Raw genomic sequence first — 19739 nt, 5'->3', positions numbered from 1 at the left:
GGACACCCATCAGGTGTCCTTTAAAATCATAAGCATTGCTACCCAGAACATAGGTGAAACACGCCATCTTGTTACCAGAGAGCCAAGCCAGACCGTTAACTGAAGGTCAGACTCTCGGGCAGAAGGGAAACTGGTTTTGCTGACGATTTTTTCTGATGGGAGGCTGGCAGCTGAGCTGTGTGGGGAGGCTTTCGTCATCACGGCTCCCTAGGCCTGCAGTTCGATTTGAAGTCTGACAAGACTTGGTTCTAACCTTCCTGGCATGTTACGCCTTGCTCTTGATTTCCTTCTTTGTACTTTCGTTCCCCTCCTGTCGTCCAGTTTTGCTGCCCCTGCAGTTGCATTTCTTGGAAATGTTTCTGTGAGCACAGGGATCTGCAGTTCCTTTCTTTTCCTCTTTCTGCAGAAGATTGTGGCTTCCAGGTCACGTGCAGTGGCTCTCGGTGGCCCTGAATGATTAACTCGAGGTTGCTGCGCCTTTTTTTTTTTTAATTACATCCAGTGTTACCTCATTTAATCCTCACAACCCTCTGTGGACTAGGGTTTTTATTAGTTTATTTTACAGATGAGGAAGCTGAAGCTCTGTGCGGTTGGCAGTCCTTGCTTCTAAGATGACTCAGTCAGCGCGGGGTGGAGTCCAGGGTTCCCATCCAGGCAGTCTTTCCCCAGACCTGGGCCCTGAAACCGCAGGGCCGTATCACCTTCCTGTAGTTCCCTGCAGCACTCACTGACGGAAAGTTTACCAGAAGTTCCCTTGTATCTTGTTGCATGCTTTTCTGTGTCTTTCTCTAGTGGACTGAGTTACACTGAGCCAGCTTCTGCCACCCTCCCCTTCTCTGTGCTGGCTGGGGTGGGGTGACTAGGATGCATGACCACCTTTAAGGCTCCCCAGTTACTCAGCTTACTGGGCACGTGATGTCAGTGCTCGCTGACCTCAATACGGACGGGCAGGATGGATTTAGCTGAACGCGCCGGCAGCCCTGCTCTTACACAGGGAACACAAGGGCACTTACTGCAGGCTTGCCTCGTTTCCTTGTGCTGAGAAGTAGTGTAGCTTTATTATTATTATTTGTAATTACATGAGCAAGACCTGGTTATAATGAGTTCAAACAACACAGAAGTGTGTAAAATTGAAAAAAAGTCTCCCTCTTCGTCTTCTCCAATTCCACTTCCCGCTAAGGTAACTGCAGTTAACATGTGTGACATTCCTTTGCAAGACTTTATTTTAATAATGTAAATATATCCATATACAAGATTTATATAAGGATTTGTGTAAGGATATATATGTATGTTTATATATTAAGTATATAAAATTTGCATAAGGATATGTTTATCCCCTTACAGAAAATATGTTCTCTCGTATTGCTAACTTAACATTATATCACGGACATCCTTCCAAGTCAGCTCAGTTAGGGTTCCAGTTTTTTTAGTGGTTCCGTGCTCTTCTGTTTGATGGATGTAACGGATGTTTGATGGATGCCTTAGCACATGCGTTTATCTCTGTCCCCACCCTGATCACACTTAGTTTGTTTCCAATTCTTTGCTCTTTACTGAACTGCTGCTGTGAACGTCCCTTTCATGTACATATGTCTTCACACAGCCATCTTGGCATTTCTGTAGAGCAGATCCTTACAAGTGGAATTTCTAAGTCAGAGGTCTGAGACATACACTAGGGAAATTCTATGTCACCTTAAGAATATCCAACTATTCTTCAACATATATGAGACTAGAAAAGCCCCTCCTTTCCCTGTGGCAGATAATTTGAATTTGAGGGATATGGAAAAGAAGCTTCTAGAGGTGCTTATTACTGACTAATGTATGATTTTTCTGAAAAGGGACCAGTCAGGGTTACTATGTTTTATTATTAAATTTTCTTTTCAAAGGTATCTTATTTTATCTGAAGTATTTTATCTCAGGAAACTGTCTAGAATCACTTCTTTTAATTGCCCTTTATTTATTATTGAGCCAAAACAGGGACATTTTGAATTTTTAATGATGTTGAGAAGGGCCGTTATTAGAACAGCCCTGGAGAAACATGGAAGGAAAGAATTTTTATTTTTTATCACCACATCTAACAGTTCTCAATAACTTTGAAATAGCTCTAATATGTGCAACATAAAATTTTCAAAATATGACAAAAAGAATGCTGTGCAGATAAAAAGACATGAACATAATGTACAACCAACTGTAGACCTTGAATGTAACCCTATAATACATATTTCCTATTTCTTTGGGCTGAATTTTTCAATCTAAGTTTTACCATTTCGGAATAAATCAACTTCCTTCCTTTAGCTGATGGAGCACGTAATTAATTTCTACTCTTCAAAAATGAAATGCATTTGGTAAATGTACCAGAGAGAACTAGTTCCCATCGAGAGGCAGCTGCTTTATAGAGGTTACAAGCATGGGGTCTGGAATCAGACAGACTGGATTTAATCCCAGCGCTGCAGATGCACCAGCTCTACAGTTTAGGCAAATTAAATTTGTGTCTCTGTTTCCTCATCTGTAAAATGGGGGTAACACTATTCCCTCGCTCATTAACTTTGTGGGGTGATTTAATGTGTTAATAATGTCAAGTTCTTGGAACAGTGCTTGGGCTGTAGGAAGTATGCAAGATTCTATTGTTAGTAGCAGTATTAGCATTATTGTTACTGTTATTATTAACGTTAATTGAGAATTACCATGTGTTATTCAGTCATCCCTAGGAAGATCCTTTCCTAGAGTTACATTTGTTATATTTTTTTTTTAATTTTTTGAGGGGGGAGGTAATTAGGTTTATTTATTTATTTACTTAATGGTGGTACTGGGGATTGAACCCAAGACCTCATGCATGCTAAGCATGTGCTCTACCAATTGAGCTACACCCTCCCCCCTACATTCATTATATTTTTAACGTTAAAACTTTCAGGGCACTTTCTTGCTCTGAAATTTCTTCCCCAAAGCATATTCTGTCTCCCTTGATGGATTTTGCTCCCTGAGTATCTCAGAATGTGTGCAAAAGGTGGAGAATATATGTGTTGTGTGTAGCTGTGAATTGGATAGAAAATTCACAGGAAGAAAAACTCCACAACTGCAATTTCAAAGACATGAGAATACAAAGAGACATAACACTTTCAGTAGACTAAGATTATAATTGTGATGATTACTTCTGATTTCTTTTATGTCAGCTTAGGGACTTGCTCAGGCCCAAGATGAAAACCCATTTTTCTTCTGAGGGTTTTATGAGCTTGTTTGGGATCATTATTTCTTAACACTAACAAGCTAATTCGGGTATTTTGTTGCATTTTTGAAAAGCCACATTTATCCTGTTAATTCCCTAATTTACTTTATTTCCACTTTCAGAGCACCTACGGATACGGTGACCTGTTCTCCGACACGTGGAAAGTGTTTACTGATTATGATGTTATACATTTGAAAACTTACGATTCCAAAAGGGTACTGGAAACTTCACCGAAATGTCTGTAAATAACTGTCATTACAGATGCCTCAGTCACCAAATAAATGTTTAATCTGGGTTTCCGTGAGCTATTACCATTGATTTCTGACTTCTTCGTTTCTTTTCTTATAACTGGAATCATCGTTCTTATTAACCATGTAGCTTTTAAAACTTTTTCCTGTAGCTTTTCCAAAAATATGAATCTCACTTGAGTGAAATAATTTGCTATTCAAAATAGTTTAATGCAAAATAGAGATTAGTTTAAAATTTTTTCCTGTAATTATAAGTGCTGTTTTGATGTGAAGTGTGCAAGTTGTATTCTCTTACCTTTTAAAATCTCTTCATTCTTAGGTATGTTTTAAAGAAGCTATTTTTTCCTTACTCCCCCGGATGAGATATGGGCTGTTCTATAATACTCCTCTGGTGAGCATGTCATCTGTTGTTAACATTCATATTCATAGAATTTATATTTGATGGACTTTAAGATAACATTTATATATAATTTGAGAGCGTCTTAAATAGTAATACAGAAATTATTCATTATAATATGAAAAACTTTTTTTAATTTTAGATATCTGGCTGTCAAAACACGGGATTGTTTAGAGCATTTTCCCAGCATGTACTACACAGACTGAACATCACCCAAGAGGGACCCAAGGTAATGAATAGATTGTGGGTTCTGAGGTGGGCTTGACTTTTCACCCCTAGTAAACATCAGTACCAGCTTTGCAGAAAAGGGAGATAATCAGCAGACTGTGTTTTCTGGGTTAACGTTTTCTTACCGAGAGTGATCTGAAATCAGAGTTCAACAAACTAGGAAAGATAAACCAAGAGGTGGCGGAAGAATGTGTCTCCTTTCTTTTCCTTTTCCTTTCTCTGTATCTCCTCATCCTCCTCCAGACCCCGACCTAGCCCCACACAGCCTCTGCCCCAAATCTACCCACCCAGCCAGGCAAGAGTAGCGTAATGAACAGGTTTTGCCTTCTGTGCCTGAAGTGGGGACATTTTCATTCCCTGGGAGACCTGTGAAGGAATCAGGCTGAAAAAATGAGTCCCATAAAGATGAAACTTACTGAGTTTCATTTCTTTGTGAAAAATCACATTTTAGGTTCAGATGTTCATTTGTCTGTCCAAGCCTTTACAGTATTATTTTGCCTTTTCACAGGATGGAAAAGTTCGAGTCACCATTCTTGCACGGAGCACAGAATACCGGAAAATACTAAACCAAAATGAGGTTAGTTTTTGGTATGCATTTTTAATATCATATATTGAATTTAACTTTCTGTGCCTGATGTGATTTCTTTTTTCCACTTTGACTTCATATTATTTGCTTTTAGAAAAGTTTAATAGCTCTGCCCAGTTCATTTGTTGAATTTCTCCTGGAAATCATCAAACCATCCATTGCCAGAGGAGCTTTACCTTCCTGTAAATGTTCATGCGCACCAACTCATAGTGGAAACAGAGACAAAAACTGTCTCTGAGTCCTGCCTTTGCTGCCATGGATGGCCAGACATTCTGTCTCTGGACAAACTAGCCACAGAAAAAAGTGGGAGAGTATCTTTTGGAGATGGTTGATGGAGCTTGGCCATCCTGTGGTATCCAGCAGCAGATTCAGTTGGAAAAGTGTCCATCCTTTACATATGTGTCTTAGAAGCTGTTCCCTTCTTAGGCTCTCTGACTCATTTCAACAGTATCAATTCATAAATTATACTTAACCTCAATAAGATCACCATGGAAGGCCTCTCCAGCAGCATGACTGGAAGATGTCCTTGACATAGTAAGACGCATTCTAATGTGGATGGATGGCTTCTGGAAGCTGGGAAAGGCCACGATTCTCCCCTAGAGACTCCAGGAGTAGAGCCCTGCCTACGTCTTGATTTCATCCCAGTGAGACCTCTCTCCCTGTGTCTGACTTCTATCCCACAGAACCGTTAGGGGATAAATTGTGCTGTTTTTAGGTGCTAAGTTTGTCCTAATTTATCCTAGCAGCAAATAGAAAACAAATTCACAGGGAGAGACATGACCTGACTTAGTTATTTTTAAATCACTGTGACTGCAAGAGCAGGAGCAGGCAGATTGATTAAGAGCGTGTGGCCCCAGTAGGAATGTAGATGAAGGCGATGATGGTAGGGATGACAGAACAAATGGGTTCAAGGTCTAACGTGGAGCCTGGGGTACTTACTGCGGGATGTACAGTCAGGGCATCAGGGAAGGCCAAGAGGGGTGCTGAGAATAAAGTGTGGACTCCCAGGCAATTGGCTAGAGCAGTTCAGTGGCATTGAGATGGGGAAACTTATAGTAAGAGGGAGGTGGGGGACAGGCTTTGAGAGGTAGAATGTTAATCTGGGCACCTAACAGGGTGATCAGAATTGTGTGATTAGCATCTCTTCTGGAGACACATGGATTAGGGAGGGCATGAACATGCGGTGTCGTGAGGCATTGATTGATCGTAAGCTATGTGGGTGGAAGAAATGAGCAGTGTATGCATGTGTGTTTTAAAGACCAGGAAATAAAAACGTATCAAGTGATGCAGTGTTGGAGTAGACGGATGGGAGGCAGATCAGTAGTCCCTGTTGGCAGAGGTAACGTGTGTTGAGTATACTTATGTGCCAGGTATATTGCTGTGTGCTCCCCATACATGTCCTCCAGCTCCCCCAGCAAACCTGTACCTGAGGTATTTCATTCTCTGTTCTAGACAAGGACACTGAGGCTCAGAGGTTAAAACACATGGCCAAGGCTGCCCAGCCAGTGTGCAGAGTAATGACGGGTCAGCGCAGGAAGTCAGGGTCTGAGCCTACTTCTTTGGCAGAGCGCTCCCCTGCTCTAACACAGCCAGACCTTAGAGGAGGCTGAGCCACCTTGGTTTTGGATCCACTGGGAAGGGGCAGGTGAAGGGACAGCATCAGCTGCTGGAAAGAGGTCCAATAGAAAGGTGGCACCAGGGAGTGCTGCACTGCAGCCATTGGCCTTTTCGGATCTGGTCCCACAGATTGCCCAGATGCTCTTAGCCAAAGGTGGAGTTTGGGAATTCTGGCTCCAACTCTGAGCCGAAGAGTGCCCAGCTGGCTGCTTTTCTCCCAGGATTGGCATCACTTGGAAGGGCAGCTATCAGACAGAGAAGAAATCACCTTTTCCCTTCCCTTGACTCGTGCATAGATAACAAAACCCAGATGCCCTCATTAAATGATGATGCATGCAGTCCTGCCCAACCTCAGGGTTGGAATAATCGTGCCAGAACGGACATGGCCAGCTCTCTTGTATAACTAGAAATTGTGAAAAAAAAGTACACTTCCCGCAGGACCCTCAGAGACACATAATTCCTCTTCTATGGGCCCATCTGATTACAAGAGCGGCTCTCGTGCCGTCTGATTAATTCTCCCCTGGAAAATGGAATTCTCATCATCTGTCCTCACTCCTCAACTCCTTGATATAAGCAGTGTCTCTGTAGTAGTCCAGCGACCGTCTAGTGAGAGAAACTTTCATTTTATGACTGTGTGTGTGTGCATATGTAACAAGGAGGAGATTGGATTTTGGCCACTGCATGTTTCTTTTTATAAGCAGGAGAGTGGAGTGCACTGGCTAAGAACACAAGTTCTGGGATCAGATGACCTAGATTTAATTTTGGCTCTGCCATTTGCTAGGCAGGAGATCCTGGGAACGTTACGGAACTTCTCTGAGCGTTCATTATATCATCTATAAAACGCGGATAATAATGGTACTTCTGTGGTATGATTTTTATGAGTATTAAGTGGCGTACACCTGAAGCACTTAGAAATGCCAGCACAATTTAAATGCACAGTCAGTGATGCCTCCCTTACCATAGCTGTGTCCAGCATATGCCACGTGTGCCACACAGCAATGGAATCTACATGTAAAAATTTTTGAGGAACAGTGATCCCCAGTGTTGGCTTAAGATGACTTAATCGCGAGGGGCATAGAGAGCCATGGTGATGTTTTGGTGATTGATTCATCGTGCTTAGTTGCTTTCTGTTTGCTAAAAGAATGATTTTTCTCTGTGTAGAAATGTTGAAAATAGCTTTCTGCCAAGAACTTAGTATTTTCAGTGGATGAGCTTCCAAAGCACTCAGGTTTGTCTGAAATGAGATAATGGATAGGAAGAAAATTCTGGAACAAAGTAGATGCCCAATGAGTATCTGATGAAATTTGAGAGACTAAGTGGCACGTGGTGGTTACAGGAGCTGACCGTCAGTGTGCCTCTGTGCTGAGCACTTTGCTCCGTGACTTTTCTCCTTTCAACCTCGTAACCACCCAGGGCAATTTTTGGGGGGGGGAAATGTCTGCCCTAAAATGCAGGGGGTGGAGCCTGTAATTGAAGTCAGTTAAGGGTTAAAACAATAGACTTAAATGATATTTAAGGCTTGAAAAGCATTTTATGTGAAAAATAAGAAATTTGAGTTCTCAAAGGTAAGTAAAACAGAAGAGAAGGATGGAAAAGAAATTCTAAATGTTTCTGATTTTTTTCCCCAGCTTGTAAACGCACTGAAAACAGTATCTACATTTGAGGTCCAGATTGTCGATTACAAGTATAAGTAAGTAATAACCCATTCTTGGGCAGACAGTGTCCTCTTCTGCTTGGATGAGTTACTGGGGGTTAGGAAGGACTGTTCGAGTAGGAGCTGTTGGCATTTGTAGGCTTGGAAGGGACAGGCAGGCACCATCAGTGAGTGAAGAGAAATGGGCAGGTGAGGGCCCCAGGCGCAGGGGGCAGGAGCGCTCCAGCTTGTGACACCATCCCGTTTTTTAAAAGAAGTCATGAATCTTGATTTTCACTCGAAATTTCTGAATTAAAAAATTTTTATTGAAATATAGTTAATTTACAATGTGTTAGTTTTGTGTGTACAGCAAAGTGATTCAGTGGGAAATGTGTGTGTGTGTGTGTATATATATATTCTTTTTCAGATTCTTTTTCATTATAGGTTATTATGAGACATTGAGTAGAGTTCCCTGTGGGGCCTTGTTGATTATCTATTTTATATATAGTAATGTGTTTCTGTTAATCCCAGACTCCTAATTTATCCCTCACCTCCTTTTGTTCTTTGATAACCATAAGTTTGTTTTCTGTGTCTGTGAGTCGATTTCTGTTGTGTAAATAAGTTCGTTGTATTACGTTTTAAGATTGCACATGTAAGTGATATCATGTGATATTTGTCCTTCTCTGTCAAAATTTCTGAATTTTTAAATGTCAGCAACTAATTCCGAATTAAAAAAAAAATGTAGGCCTCATTTGCCCTGCTAGTTTCCAGGTTTAAACTTCTGACCTAAGATTATTTATACGGGAATAATTTGAGGTTCATAGAATAATATGAGGTTTCAAAAAATCTTACCAAATATTTGCGTCTCTTTTAAAATTCTGACACAAAAAGAAAGCATAGAAAGACAGAATCTGCCTGTTGGTTACTGTCCGGGTAACCCCTGTTGACACCAAACAGTGATGCTGTAAAGGTAGGTCATGTTCCTGGTTGAAAAACGTCACGCGCTGTAGAAAAGTGCAAAAGGAAAATGAAAACTTTTCCTTCTCTCCTTCGCCTACCCACAAGCATAGTCTTGTTTTCCAAATTTAACACGAGGAACACTTTTTTTCTGTGTTGAGAAGAAAGGTATACATTTACCTGCGTAAGGGTGCCTAACATAGCTGGGTTCCAGCCTGCTGGTCAGCATGGGAGTTCTGCTCTTCATTCATCGTGCATTTGTTCATTCGTGTGACCAGGCATATCTGGTACCCACCCTGAGCCTGTCCCCAGGCTTCACGGCCCCAGTGCAGTTTGGGACGCCGCACGGCTCCTGTCCTGAGAACCTCAGACCCTGAATGCAAATGAATGACAGTTACAAGAATAACTCCTGTTATGGAGACTCACTGTCATGCTCTACTTGCTTTGTCTCATCTCCTTCTTCTGAGAGTCTTGTGAGGTAGCTGAAGCCATTCCTGTTTGACAGGTCAGACTGCGCCATGGTGACCACCTGCAGTGGAGGCAAGAAGAGGGCTGGGCGTCAGGCTCAGAGAACCCGGGAGGGCACCTGAGGCTCTGTCATGGACTGGCTTTTAAGGATCCATAGGGATTTCCCACATGAGGGGAGAATGACAGTAAAGTTTAGGACCTTGCCAGTCTAGGGGGCACAGTAGTGACATAACAGCATGGAGGTTTGTGAGTCCTGATCTTCAGGCATTTCCCATGGATGGTACCTGCAGGGGTGTGGTCACCTGGACGAACGCTCATCCGCCCCTCCCTGGGTTAAAATTCCTGGAGAAACTAGGGGAGAGACTCATGCGACACCCACGACGCCCACGTGGTGCCTTTGTCTTCCTTTCTCTGTGTGGGGTGTGGAGTTTCCATCCTGCTGTGAGAGGAAGCTCTTTAAAGAGAAGACGCTGACTAAGAGGGAATTTGTTTTCCCTTCTTACATGCAAACTGCTCTTGGTCATTTATTTTTTTTTTCCCTTTGGGTGAGCGAGACTGGGAGATTAATTCCATTATGTTTGTTCAGGATGTTATCCTCACTCCAGTCTGTCTTCTAAGCCTCACTTGTCAGTGAACTTTTTTGGCACTGATTTTTGGTCCAGAGTTTGCACATCTTTTAATGTTGAATTCAGAGACCACTTGACAGTCCCAATGTGCATAAAATTGTGGATTCATCTGTTGCAGAGGCAGGAAAATGCCCTCCTGGCATCCGAGATAATTTTAGGGGTAGCCAGATGGCAGTTGAATAACTCAAATCATGCGGGGAAGAGTTTATTTTATTTAAAAAAAAATCTTGTATGATCTTAAAGAAAGAGTTTACAATTTGGTGCTAATATACCATAACATCTCTTTAAAGCTTGCTTTATTTCACCTTTTCATCAAGAGAGAGCAAGCCTCAGGCTCAGAGCTTTGCCTCACACTGTTACGTACCTAGATTGGAATCATGCTTTTCAGTGTGGTTATGTCTATTTTTATACTTTTGTTTACATCGTATGTCACTTTTTTCCACTGAAGACAGGTATAAAATTTTCCTTTTAAAATAAGAACATGTAAGTTAAAAAAAGGTGAGCTTAACTTAGAAAAAATGTTATTAAGTAGTAACGTTGTTAATTACTGGAGTAAGCTTGAAATTGGAAGGAAAAAAAAAAACCATGGTGGAATGTGATTTAAGTTGGCAAAGACACTTGTATAAACTTTGTTACCTTGAGTCATGAGCTTCCTCAACTTAATACTTACACTCTTCTCTCCTTCTTTCTTTTGTTCTTTATATTCACAGGGAGCTTGGGTTTTTAGACCAGCTAAGGATCACGCATAACACAGACATATTTATTGGAATGCATGGGGCTGGTCTTACCCATTTACTTTTCCTTCCAGACTGGGCTGCTGTGTTTGAACTGTAAGTGTTTGGGGACAATTTTACTTTGAAGCAGCGGATGATGCTTTTGATGCACACTGAGGCTCTCATTCAGAGCGTCCAAAGGTGTAATAGTTAATCATGACAAAGAAGTCACATCATATAGGCATCTAGAAAGAAAAAAGGACCTAAAACTAAAAATGTGAAGTTTGCAGCCTGCTACCGCACAGGCAAGCAAATGTCCCCTTCCTCCCCGATCTCAGCATGATGCGGGAGATGCAAATCTGTGGTTTCCTTCCTCTGAGTGCATTCCTACGTGCCTCTCATGCTGCAAGCGTCTCTCTGCAGTCAGTGTAATTATTGTGTTAAAAGGGACCCTGTGTGCTGTTCACCCATGTTCATGGCAGTATTATTCGTAGTAGCCAAGAGGTGGAAGCAATCCACTTGTCCGTTGACTGTTGAATGGACAGATGTATATATATATATACATATATATATATTCATACACACACACACACACACACACACACACACACACACACCAATGGAATATTATTCAGTGTTAAAAAAGAAAGAAGTCTCATCACATGCTGTGACAGGGATGAATCTGGAGGACATTATGTTAAGTGAAATAAACTCCTCTCAAAGCACGAATTCTGTGACTTCACTTCCATGAGGCCCCTGGAGTCATCAGATTCATAGAAAGAAGTTGAATGGCGTTGCCAGGAACTGCAGGGAGGAGACGCTGAGGACTTAGCGTGTAGCCTGGTTAGAGTTTCTGTTTTGCAAGCAGAACGTGTTCTGGTTACACAACCATGAGAATGTACTTACTGCCGATCTGTACATGTGAAAATGGTTCCGATGGTAAATTTTATGTCCTGTGTTTTCTGCTACAATTTAAAAAAAGGAGAGTTTGAGTACCTCTATATCTCATGAAGAACACAGCTCCAAACTGTAAACTGACCACTTTGTCTAGAGCTCACCGCCGCATACACAGGGAAGCTGAGGCCTCGAGGTGAAAGTAATTTTTCCAGAGTGTTCCTTTACCTCATTGGTTGATTATGCAGACATGGCCTTCTCTCCCTTAATAATTCTACTCTGCATACTAATAGCAGTTACTGTTACCTGATCCCCTTCCCTTGCATCTAAATATCTTGATTTTATGGTTGCACTTTAAAAATGACCCTGACTTGGCATTTAAATGGGAAATTTAGAAAAAAGTTCTCATGAACTTCCAACACCCTGAAGATATGTTTAAAAAATATGTATGTTGGAGAAATAGCCAGATTGTTGTGGATTCTATTTCAGTTTTTCATTTCTCCCAGGGAAGGAAGGAAGGAGGGAAGGAAAGAAGTGTAACTGAGAAATCTCAGGCCTTGGAGTTCAGCGGACCTGGGATCAGTCCCTGCTTTGGACGCTGGGTTACCTACCACAAGGCCACATTCACATGTATAGACACGGGGGTGTTAAGGGATAATGTCCAGTTCTAGGCCTAGTAAGGAAGTTCCCTCCATTTCTTGATCTATTCTGCTTTTTGAAAGCTAAGGTAATCTAGTTATGGGAATATTTTAAAAATAGTCTCTTGGTTTTGTTTACTGTTTATAAAACCTTTTGCAAGAACATATTTGAGACATGCATTTTCCCCCCCAAAGAGTGGTTGATTGGCCACAAATCCCAGGCAAAAGTCCTTGTGTCTCTAGGTACAATTGTGAAGATGAGCGTTGTTACTTGGACCTGGCCAGGCTGCGAGGCGTCCATTATATCACTTGGCGAAGGCAGAATAAAGTCTTTCCTCAAGATAAGGTAAAGTTCAATGACCAGACTCACCTTGTGTTGCATTTAAATTGGTTTGAAGTGTCTAATATGACAAACTAACACTGAACTTCAATCCAAAGGTAAACTGTTCTCGTTTGGAATCATGACTTGTATTTTATGTTTGCAAACTGAGGGAAAGGGGAAATTAATTATTGTCTTCATGTTGAGAAGACAACTTTTTGAAATTTGGGCCTAGAGAGAACTAGTAAGTTACTTAGAGGAGGGATCGGTTAACTATAGACCTGTGGGCCAAATGTGGCCCACCACTTGTTTTTATAAATAAAGTTTTATTGGGACACAGTCCTGCTTCTCTGTTGGCGTGTTGTTGATAGCTGCTTGTGCACTTCAGCGGCAGGTTTAGATAGTTTTGGTGAAGACTATGTGGTCCCTAGAGCTGAAAATACATATTATCTGGCCCTTGATTGAAAAAAATTTGTCAAACTTGGGTGTAGAGCATAAATTAAAATAGTTGCTTTGGCCAAAGTAAAATAATTTTCTTCTGGTTTAGAAAACCATGTGCTCAATGGCTTCCAAATTTGTCTTTTGCTCTGTTTTTGCAGGGCCACCACCCAACTCTAGGGGAGCATCCAAAGTTTACCAACTACTCTTTCGATGTAGAAGAATTTATGGACCTTGTCCTGCAGGCTGCAGACCATGTCCTACAGCACCCAAAGTGGCCGTTTAAGAAAAGACGTGATGAGCTGTAAATGTGTTGAAGCTTTTTGAAAAAAGGGAGTGTTTGCACAGTCCCCCATCCAGGCTCACCTCACAGTTAAGTCAGTAAAGCAGCCTGTTACTTCCTAGTCCCTAATTACCCTTTTTTAAATACCAAACCATGCCTTCAGGATATTACTTACGTGTTTTATAGTCTTTAGCTGTTTCATGTGATTTTTGTGTTATTGCTGTTTATCAAGATACTATTTTTGCACTGAGAACTTCTTACAGTTCAGAAATTGGGCTTGGGCTCACATGTGTAGGTGAGCCTTCTTAGGGATACCAAAGTTTGCAACCGTCTTAGCTTTAGAATTTGCAAATGTTTTTATTGAATACCATGGGATGGTAATTCTAGGGGCTTCCAACGTATTTGGGTAAATTCACGACAACTTACTTATTTGCTGTGATTTGTTCATAGCACTGTTTGTGGTAAAAAAAGGAAAACATGCAACACACACGATTGTGGTTCTCAGTGCCAAGCTCTAGGGCCGTGTTGTGGATCGGTGTTCTATACAGGTCTGCTTTCCTCCGTCAGAGTCCAAACTAACTCCCACTGAATTCTCTGCTGTATCTTTTTAGTGAGTACTAGGTGATGTGCGTCAGGAACCTGAATACAGTGTGTGTCACGTTAATTCACATTCACATGTTTCATATGCAGATCATGTTTTCTTCCCCAAATGTAACAACCACATATGGTAAAAAAACAAATGAGAATGTTCTGTAGGACTGTTTTTATACCTTCTGGCTGCTTTCCGCCGGTTCCTTCTCAGTCATGGAGGGGATTCTTATATCAAACAGTGGTTTCATTGTGCACGTATTTGTAACTGCAGATTCCAGTGTGTCTGCATTGACATGTTTTAGCATGGAACTATTCCAGTCTTTGATTTTTGCAAACTTTAGATTAATCACAAGAAGGAAATTTTTTCCCTATTAAAAAAAAGTTAAGACCAAAAAAAAAAAAGGGGGGGAGTAGAGACATGTGAATTATCCAATTCAGAATGAATGAGAAGCTATAAGAGTGCCGTTAATTAAAAAGCGTATCTGAAATGCAGTCCCACTCTTTGAATGGGATTCGTTTCTCCCTGTTTATGAACTTCTCAGTTTAGTGTTCAGAAACTATGGCTTGGTTTTACTGCAGAATGTGAAGTTTACATTTTCTTAACACTTGAGTAGTCTAATACAGAGACTAATGACTTATATTTTTTTTAAGTAGAGGGTTTAACAAAGCACAGCAGAGCTAAGTTTTTTTTTTAAATGTTTTAGAGTTGTGGGAAAAATAATGCAACAGAGAAGTGACCCGAGAAACATAAAATATTTATTATCTAGACCTTTACAGATAGCTGACTCCTGCTTTAAAGGATTATAGACAGTCTTCTAGAGTTCAGGAATATTTATTAAATATCTGTAAAGGGAATAATAGTGAATCACTGTAGCAATAGCTTTGATTTGCGATCTTAAAATTGTTTAGAAAGACTTAGAACGTATGAATTTTGAAGGGGGCAGTGTTACTGCTGTTCTCTGTCCAGAGTATGGAGTCACCTCTGAGAAGATAGTTCCTGTGAAAGGAATTGTCTAGCCCATGTTGCCCTTTCAGTCAGAGAGACGTAAACGTCTGAAAAAGGAAGTTTCAACGTTTATCTTCTTACCTCATTTTAAGAAGCATGTGGCAGTGTGGTTCTGGAGATGATCGAGAATTTCAGACATTGAGAACAATTTCATCATAAAATACATTTGCATATTTTGCATTTAAAGAGAGAATACGTTTTGTAGCAACAAGAGAATATGGTAGACACTTAATGGAATTCATTTTTATCAGATTTTTTTATGGGAGCAAAAGGTCTTCAAAGTATTATAAATTTAGAATGTAAAGATTGCTCTTTTTATTCAGTCTTTGAAAGAGATACCTTTCATTGTACATTTTTGGGTGTGGCTTTGGAATAAATCTTTTTATATCTTCTTATTTGAATACTGGACTATTTTTGGGATTTTCTGTGTCTGAATGTCATATGCTTACTTTTTCAGGGGCAGTCTGGTAGCTCTAAGTGATAAAAATTGAGTGGCTCACTGTTGAATACAGTTATTTAGCGGTTTGTTATAGGGTGCTTTCACAAGTGTGATGTTGCTCAATCCATACAAAAGCGACATAAAAGTTGTTCCCATTTTTTAATGTGAGGAAAGTCAGATGCTATGTAAGGGACTTCCTTAAAGATTACAGGGCTTCCAGTACCACATCCATAGCCCTCCATTTATTCACACACTCACTGAGTCAACACTGATTGACGGGTTACTGTGTACCATTATACTCCAGATTCTGGGCACACAGCAGTGGAAAGAGCAGAAGAAAGTCCTTGCCCTCTTGGACCCTGCGTTTTGAAGGTAGAGGAGACAGATGTTAAACAACATAAACAAGTAACATACTGTGTGCCATATATTGATATGTTGGATGGAGAAAACCAAAGCAGGAAGAAGGGATGTGGAACTCTGGGGTGAGGTGGAGTCTGACCCATTTGGGTAGAGGGTCAGGGCAGTCCTCACTGAGGTCACATCTCAGTCAGGATTGAAAGCAGCTGAGGGAGGAAGCAATGCATATAACTGGGCAAAGAGCATTCCAGGGAGGTAGTATGTGCTAAGGTCCTGAGGCATTAGGGTGCCTGGTATGTTGGAAGAACAGCAAGGAAGCCACTGCAGCTGGAGTAATCGATGGGCACAGGAGTAGGAGATAAGGTCAAAGAGGTAGTGGGACTAAAGTGCAGATGGCAAGGCTCTCATTCTTTGATTGTGATGAGATGGGAGTCATTGAAGGGATCTCAAACAAGGAATGACCTGACTTCCTTTGAATAGGCTAACTCTTGCTGTTATGCTGGGAATAGACCCTGGAGGAATGTCTTAGGTCGTGGGAAACATGCTAGGATAGAGACTCGTATGCAGGTGTTTTATGAGGGAAGATGGTAATGTTTAACACCTTGGAGGAAGTAAGGGGCCCAGACTGGGGTGGAGAGAGAAAGGTAGCAGAGGAGGCCTCTGTAGGGGAGCTGCAGAGTCACTGTGAAAAATAAGACAAGAGATCCTTATGGCAAAGAGTCACTGAGAACCAGCCGTCCCCTTGGAGGGGTGTCGCCCCGGGCAGGGCAGCTCCCTTCAGCTGAAGGCAGTTCCTGGAGAAGAGCTGGGCTGGGATCCGTCAGCAGCCAACATCCCCAGCAATCAGGACGGTTGCGGGGTGGGGGGAGGAATCTCGGAGACCCACGGCAACATCCACAACGGGGTCCAGCTGGGGCCATTCAGCTTGGTCCTCTCTCTTCCGCTGCCTGCCAACTGAAAGTTCGATCCAAAGGCTTCATTTGATTCTGATTTTGTATGTTTCAAAACCTGCTGATGGATGACACTGTGCACTTCATATGACAGAAGGCTGGAGTGGGCTTTGTGCGCCATGTGTGTGCTCTGTCTCATTTTATTATTTGTTGGTTGCCCCCAGCAATGCCCACTCTTTTAAAAATGTAAAAAATCACTCTTTGGGATATTTAAACAGAGAGCAGAGAGGTTAAGGAACTTGTCCAAAGCCACACAGCTAGTAAGTACAGGTGGACTGGATAAAGGGCTTTCTTTGTGAAGGAATTTAAACTGGGAAGGTAATGTAGGAACGAAGGAAAGAGAAGAGAGAAATTGAGGGGGAAAGAAGATAGAATATTCCTGGATTTACGCCCTTTCTTCTAGTTACGATGTAGTTTTCTCTGAAATATAGTCATTGAAGAGAATTTGAAAAATACTCGCTTTTTCAAAACCAGGAGCATGTAAGCAAATCAGCTCAGGTATGACTGATTGCCTTGGAGTCGTTTAAAATAACCTATTCCCAACCAAGGGCTCCTGCCAGACACTTCAGTACCGTCCTCCTCTGGTTAGCTTATTGGGGCATGGCAAAGGATGTCAGAAGCACTCTTGTCATGGGGAGAGTGGCTTAGACAGGGGCAGTCTATGTGGGGGCCCTCGCTTTCGACGGTAATGCACATTTTGACCACGAGGTGGCAGTCAAGCCCTTCCAAACGGGCCTCTGAGCCCTGAAGCCCGGCTGTAACGTAGATTCCAGACATCTGAGTGCCAGGAGTAAGGCTTTTGCTTCTTTGTGTGATTTAATTGTTTTTCATTTCTGATTTGAAGAAAAGTGGAAATATTATTATGGATAGTTTTCAGATATAAGTGGAATTACTTAGCTGCAGCCAGTTCCTGAATCCAGTGTAATATCTCCTGATCGTCTTGTATGAAGAGCATTTGGCCCTGGGAAGATGACTTAGTGACAGAAGCTGTTCAGTGGCATGCATTCTCACCGACGTGCAAAGGAATTTTCCTGGGAAAAGAGCTCTATTGTGGAATCTATAGATAGCCCACTATCTAGCCCCTCGGTCCTTTTTGGGAGCTAAATTCTTTCTTATTTTGGCTTTATAGGTGAGATTGCATATGCAATTGCTGTTATCACTTAGTTTATCGTATAGTTTGAGAAAACCATAAGCAGAGGAGTTCACTGAGGTCTAGGTGTCCCCAAATGGTGCAGTGTTAATTAAGGAGGGCTTTTCAGGACAAACAAAGGGGTGTTAATATTGAGTCTTTACCTGGATCTGACCTCCAGTGCAGTCCTCCAGATATTTGCCGTCACTTGTTTTTCACAACGATGAGCAGAATTTTGGGATGTTTTTGCTGAGAGGGGCCTTGGGGAGCCTTCATGGCACTTGCACATTCCTCAGTGGTTTGTTGACTGCCTACCAGTCGTAGGTAATTCTAGACCAAGAGAAAAGCATTCCTGAGGGAAGCATGTCTTGTAGACCCAACAATTCAGCGATGGAAATCAGAAGGCCCTGGCTTCTCAGCCTTGTCGCACAGAAACTGCACCATTGTGGGCTTCTTGCTTAGCCTCCTGAAGTTTCCATTTTCTTGTGAACTGGTGGCCCTGTCTATAAGGATAAAATAAGAAAATAAAGTCACACGTTGAGGGCCTGGCACATAGCATATATTCAGTAAACGCTGCTATTAAACTGTGACACATTGAACTATTATCATTGGAAACTCTAGCACCCGGGGAGCAGTTAAATCCTGATCTCCAGCCCTCTCCCCAGGCCAAGTTAGTCAGGATCTCTAGGGGTAGTGTCAGCTGACTCTATTTGGTCCAATGTCCCCAAGTGTTCGAGGCACAGGTGCTGGGACCTCCTGCTCTAGAAGAGAGTGATACAGCTGATGGCACTAGATGGGTCATGGGGTCTAAGTCAGCGCTCGTCAAAGTCCCTCCCACCCAGTGGGGTGTAATTAAGATGTTACATAGAAGATGGTTTATTAGGGAAATGCTGCCTCAAGTGAGTAGCATTGTTTCTTGCAGGGTTTCTCCACACCTTTGATACACTGATGCGCATTGTGCATCTCTAAACAGAAAGAGGTAGTATGCACTGTTTCCGAATTCTTTGGGCCACTGGATCTTTTTCTCAGGGAACGTGACTACTGGTGCACTAATGCCCCTCCAGGCAGCCTGCCCTGAAGTGCTGGCCGCGGCAGTATCTCCCTTCTGGGGAATGAATGGCTACCAGGCAGTGCTTTGGGCATGAAGTTGCTCTGGCTGGCTGCACCTTATTTGTGAGTTAAATCAACTGTGCTACCTGATTACAGTAGATTGGACCAAGGATCAATAGCTGAAGCACATTCTATCCAATCAGGAGGTTGTAAGATAAAGGGTAAAGAAAAATACCCATGCAGATCCCTTCAGCAGGGACATTTGGATGTGAGATGCAAAGAGAATGCCAAAGCTCCTTGTACCGAGACACCAGATCTGAGCTACTGGTGCTTATTTTGGACCAAATTCAGTTAGGAGCTACTCTTCAGTTATCCACGGGGCCACCTGTGCTTTCAGGTCGTGCATTGGATTACCTCTTCCTCCCTGTCTGAAAAAACCTACCTAACGCAGTCCTGCCAGCACTCCAGGTGTGATTGTCCCCGCACTGCACCATGGAGGGGGAGGGGCTGGAGTACGTCCTCCAGGTTTAATGCCATCCCGCTACCCTAACATGTTATTGCCTCTCGAGTCGAGGTCTCTCAATCAGCAGGACAACAGGAGGTAAAAAGTAATGGTAGTTTCCAGAAAAATCTGTCATGTAAACTGCAAGAACACAAATCTGTAGAAGTACCTATGGTCTTAGGTGGAAATCCAAGCTGGGCACAGGGTTAAATAAAGGTGGCAGAGAAATCAGGCCAGTTTGACATGAGGCCATTGGATGAGGAATCAGCAGGTAGGGGATGGAGTCAAAGGTGACGGTTACAAGGCCCAGAAGGAAACCTGTCCTTCAAGTGGAAGAGATATGTAAATAAAGCTGATGATGAGAGTGGAAGGAGGAAGACACCAGACACACGTTGAACAGGCCAAAGGGAAGCCGGGAGAGGCCGGGATTCACAGTTCAAAGCTGGCTAA

At 42.2% G+C, this 19739-nt stretch overlaps 1 protein-coding gene across 3 annotated transcripts in view; it reads left to right on the top strand.

Annotated features, from left to right (window-relative positions):
* Positions 1–15254, top strand: part of EOGT (EGF domain specific O-linked N-acetylglucosamine transferase) — a 31698-nt gene extending 16444 nt beyond the window's left edge. For 2 of the 3 annotated variants that reach the window (XM_072941672.1, XM_072941671.1), the window contains 8 exons: positions 3343–3435; positions 3788–3859; positions 4008–4094; positions 4602–4670; positions 7925–7986; positions 10691–10810; positions 12421–12571; positions 13144–15254. In XM_072941672.1, the coding sequence (XP_072797773.1) occupies positions 3343–3435; positions 3788–3859; positions 4008–4094; positions 4602–4670; positions 7925–7986; positions 10691–10810; positions 12421–12571; positions 13144–13290 (801 nt within the window). In that variant the 3' untranslated portion in view covers positions 13291–15254. The remainder of the gene's footprint in view (positions 1–3342; positions 3436–3787; positions 3860–4007; positions 4095–4601; positions 4671–7924; positions 7987–10690; positions 10811–12420; positions 12572–13143) is intronic. The other variant, XM_072941673.1, reaches the window with a different exon arrangement.
* The last annotated feature ends 4485 nt before the right edge of the window (positions 15255–19739 follow it).

This window comes from Vicugna pacos, chromosome 17 (assembly GCF_048564905.1).
Source record: "Vicugna pacos chromosome 17, VicPac4, whole genome shotgun sequence".
NCBI classification, from domain to species: domain Eukaryota; kingdom Metazoa; phylum Chordata; class Mammalia; order Artiodactyla; family Camelidae; genus Vicugna; species Vicugna pacos.
This window is presented reverse-complemented; position numbering and strand designations above follow the sequence as displayed.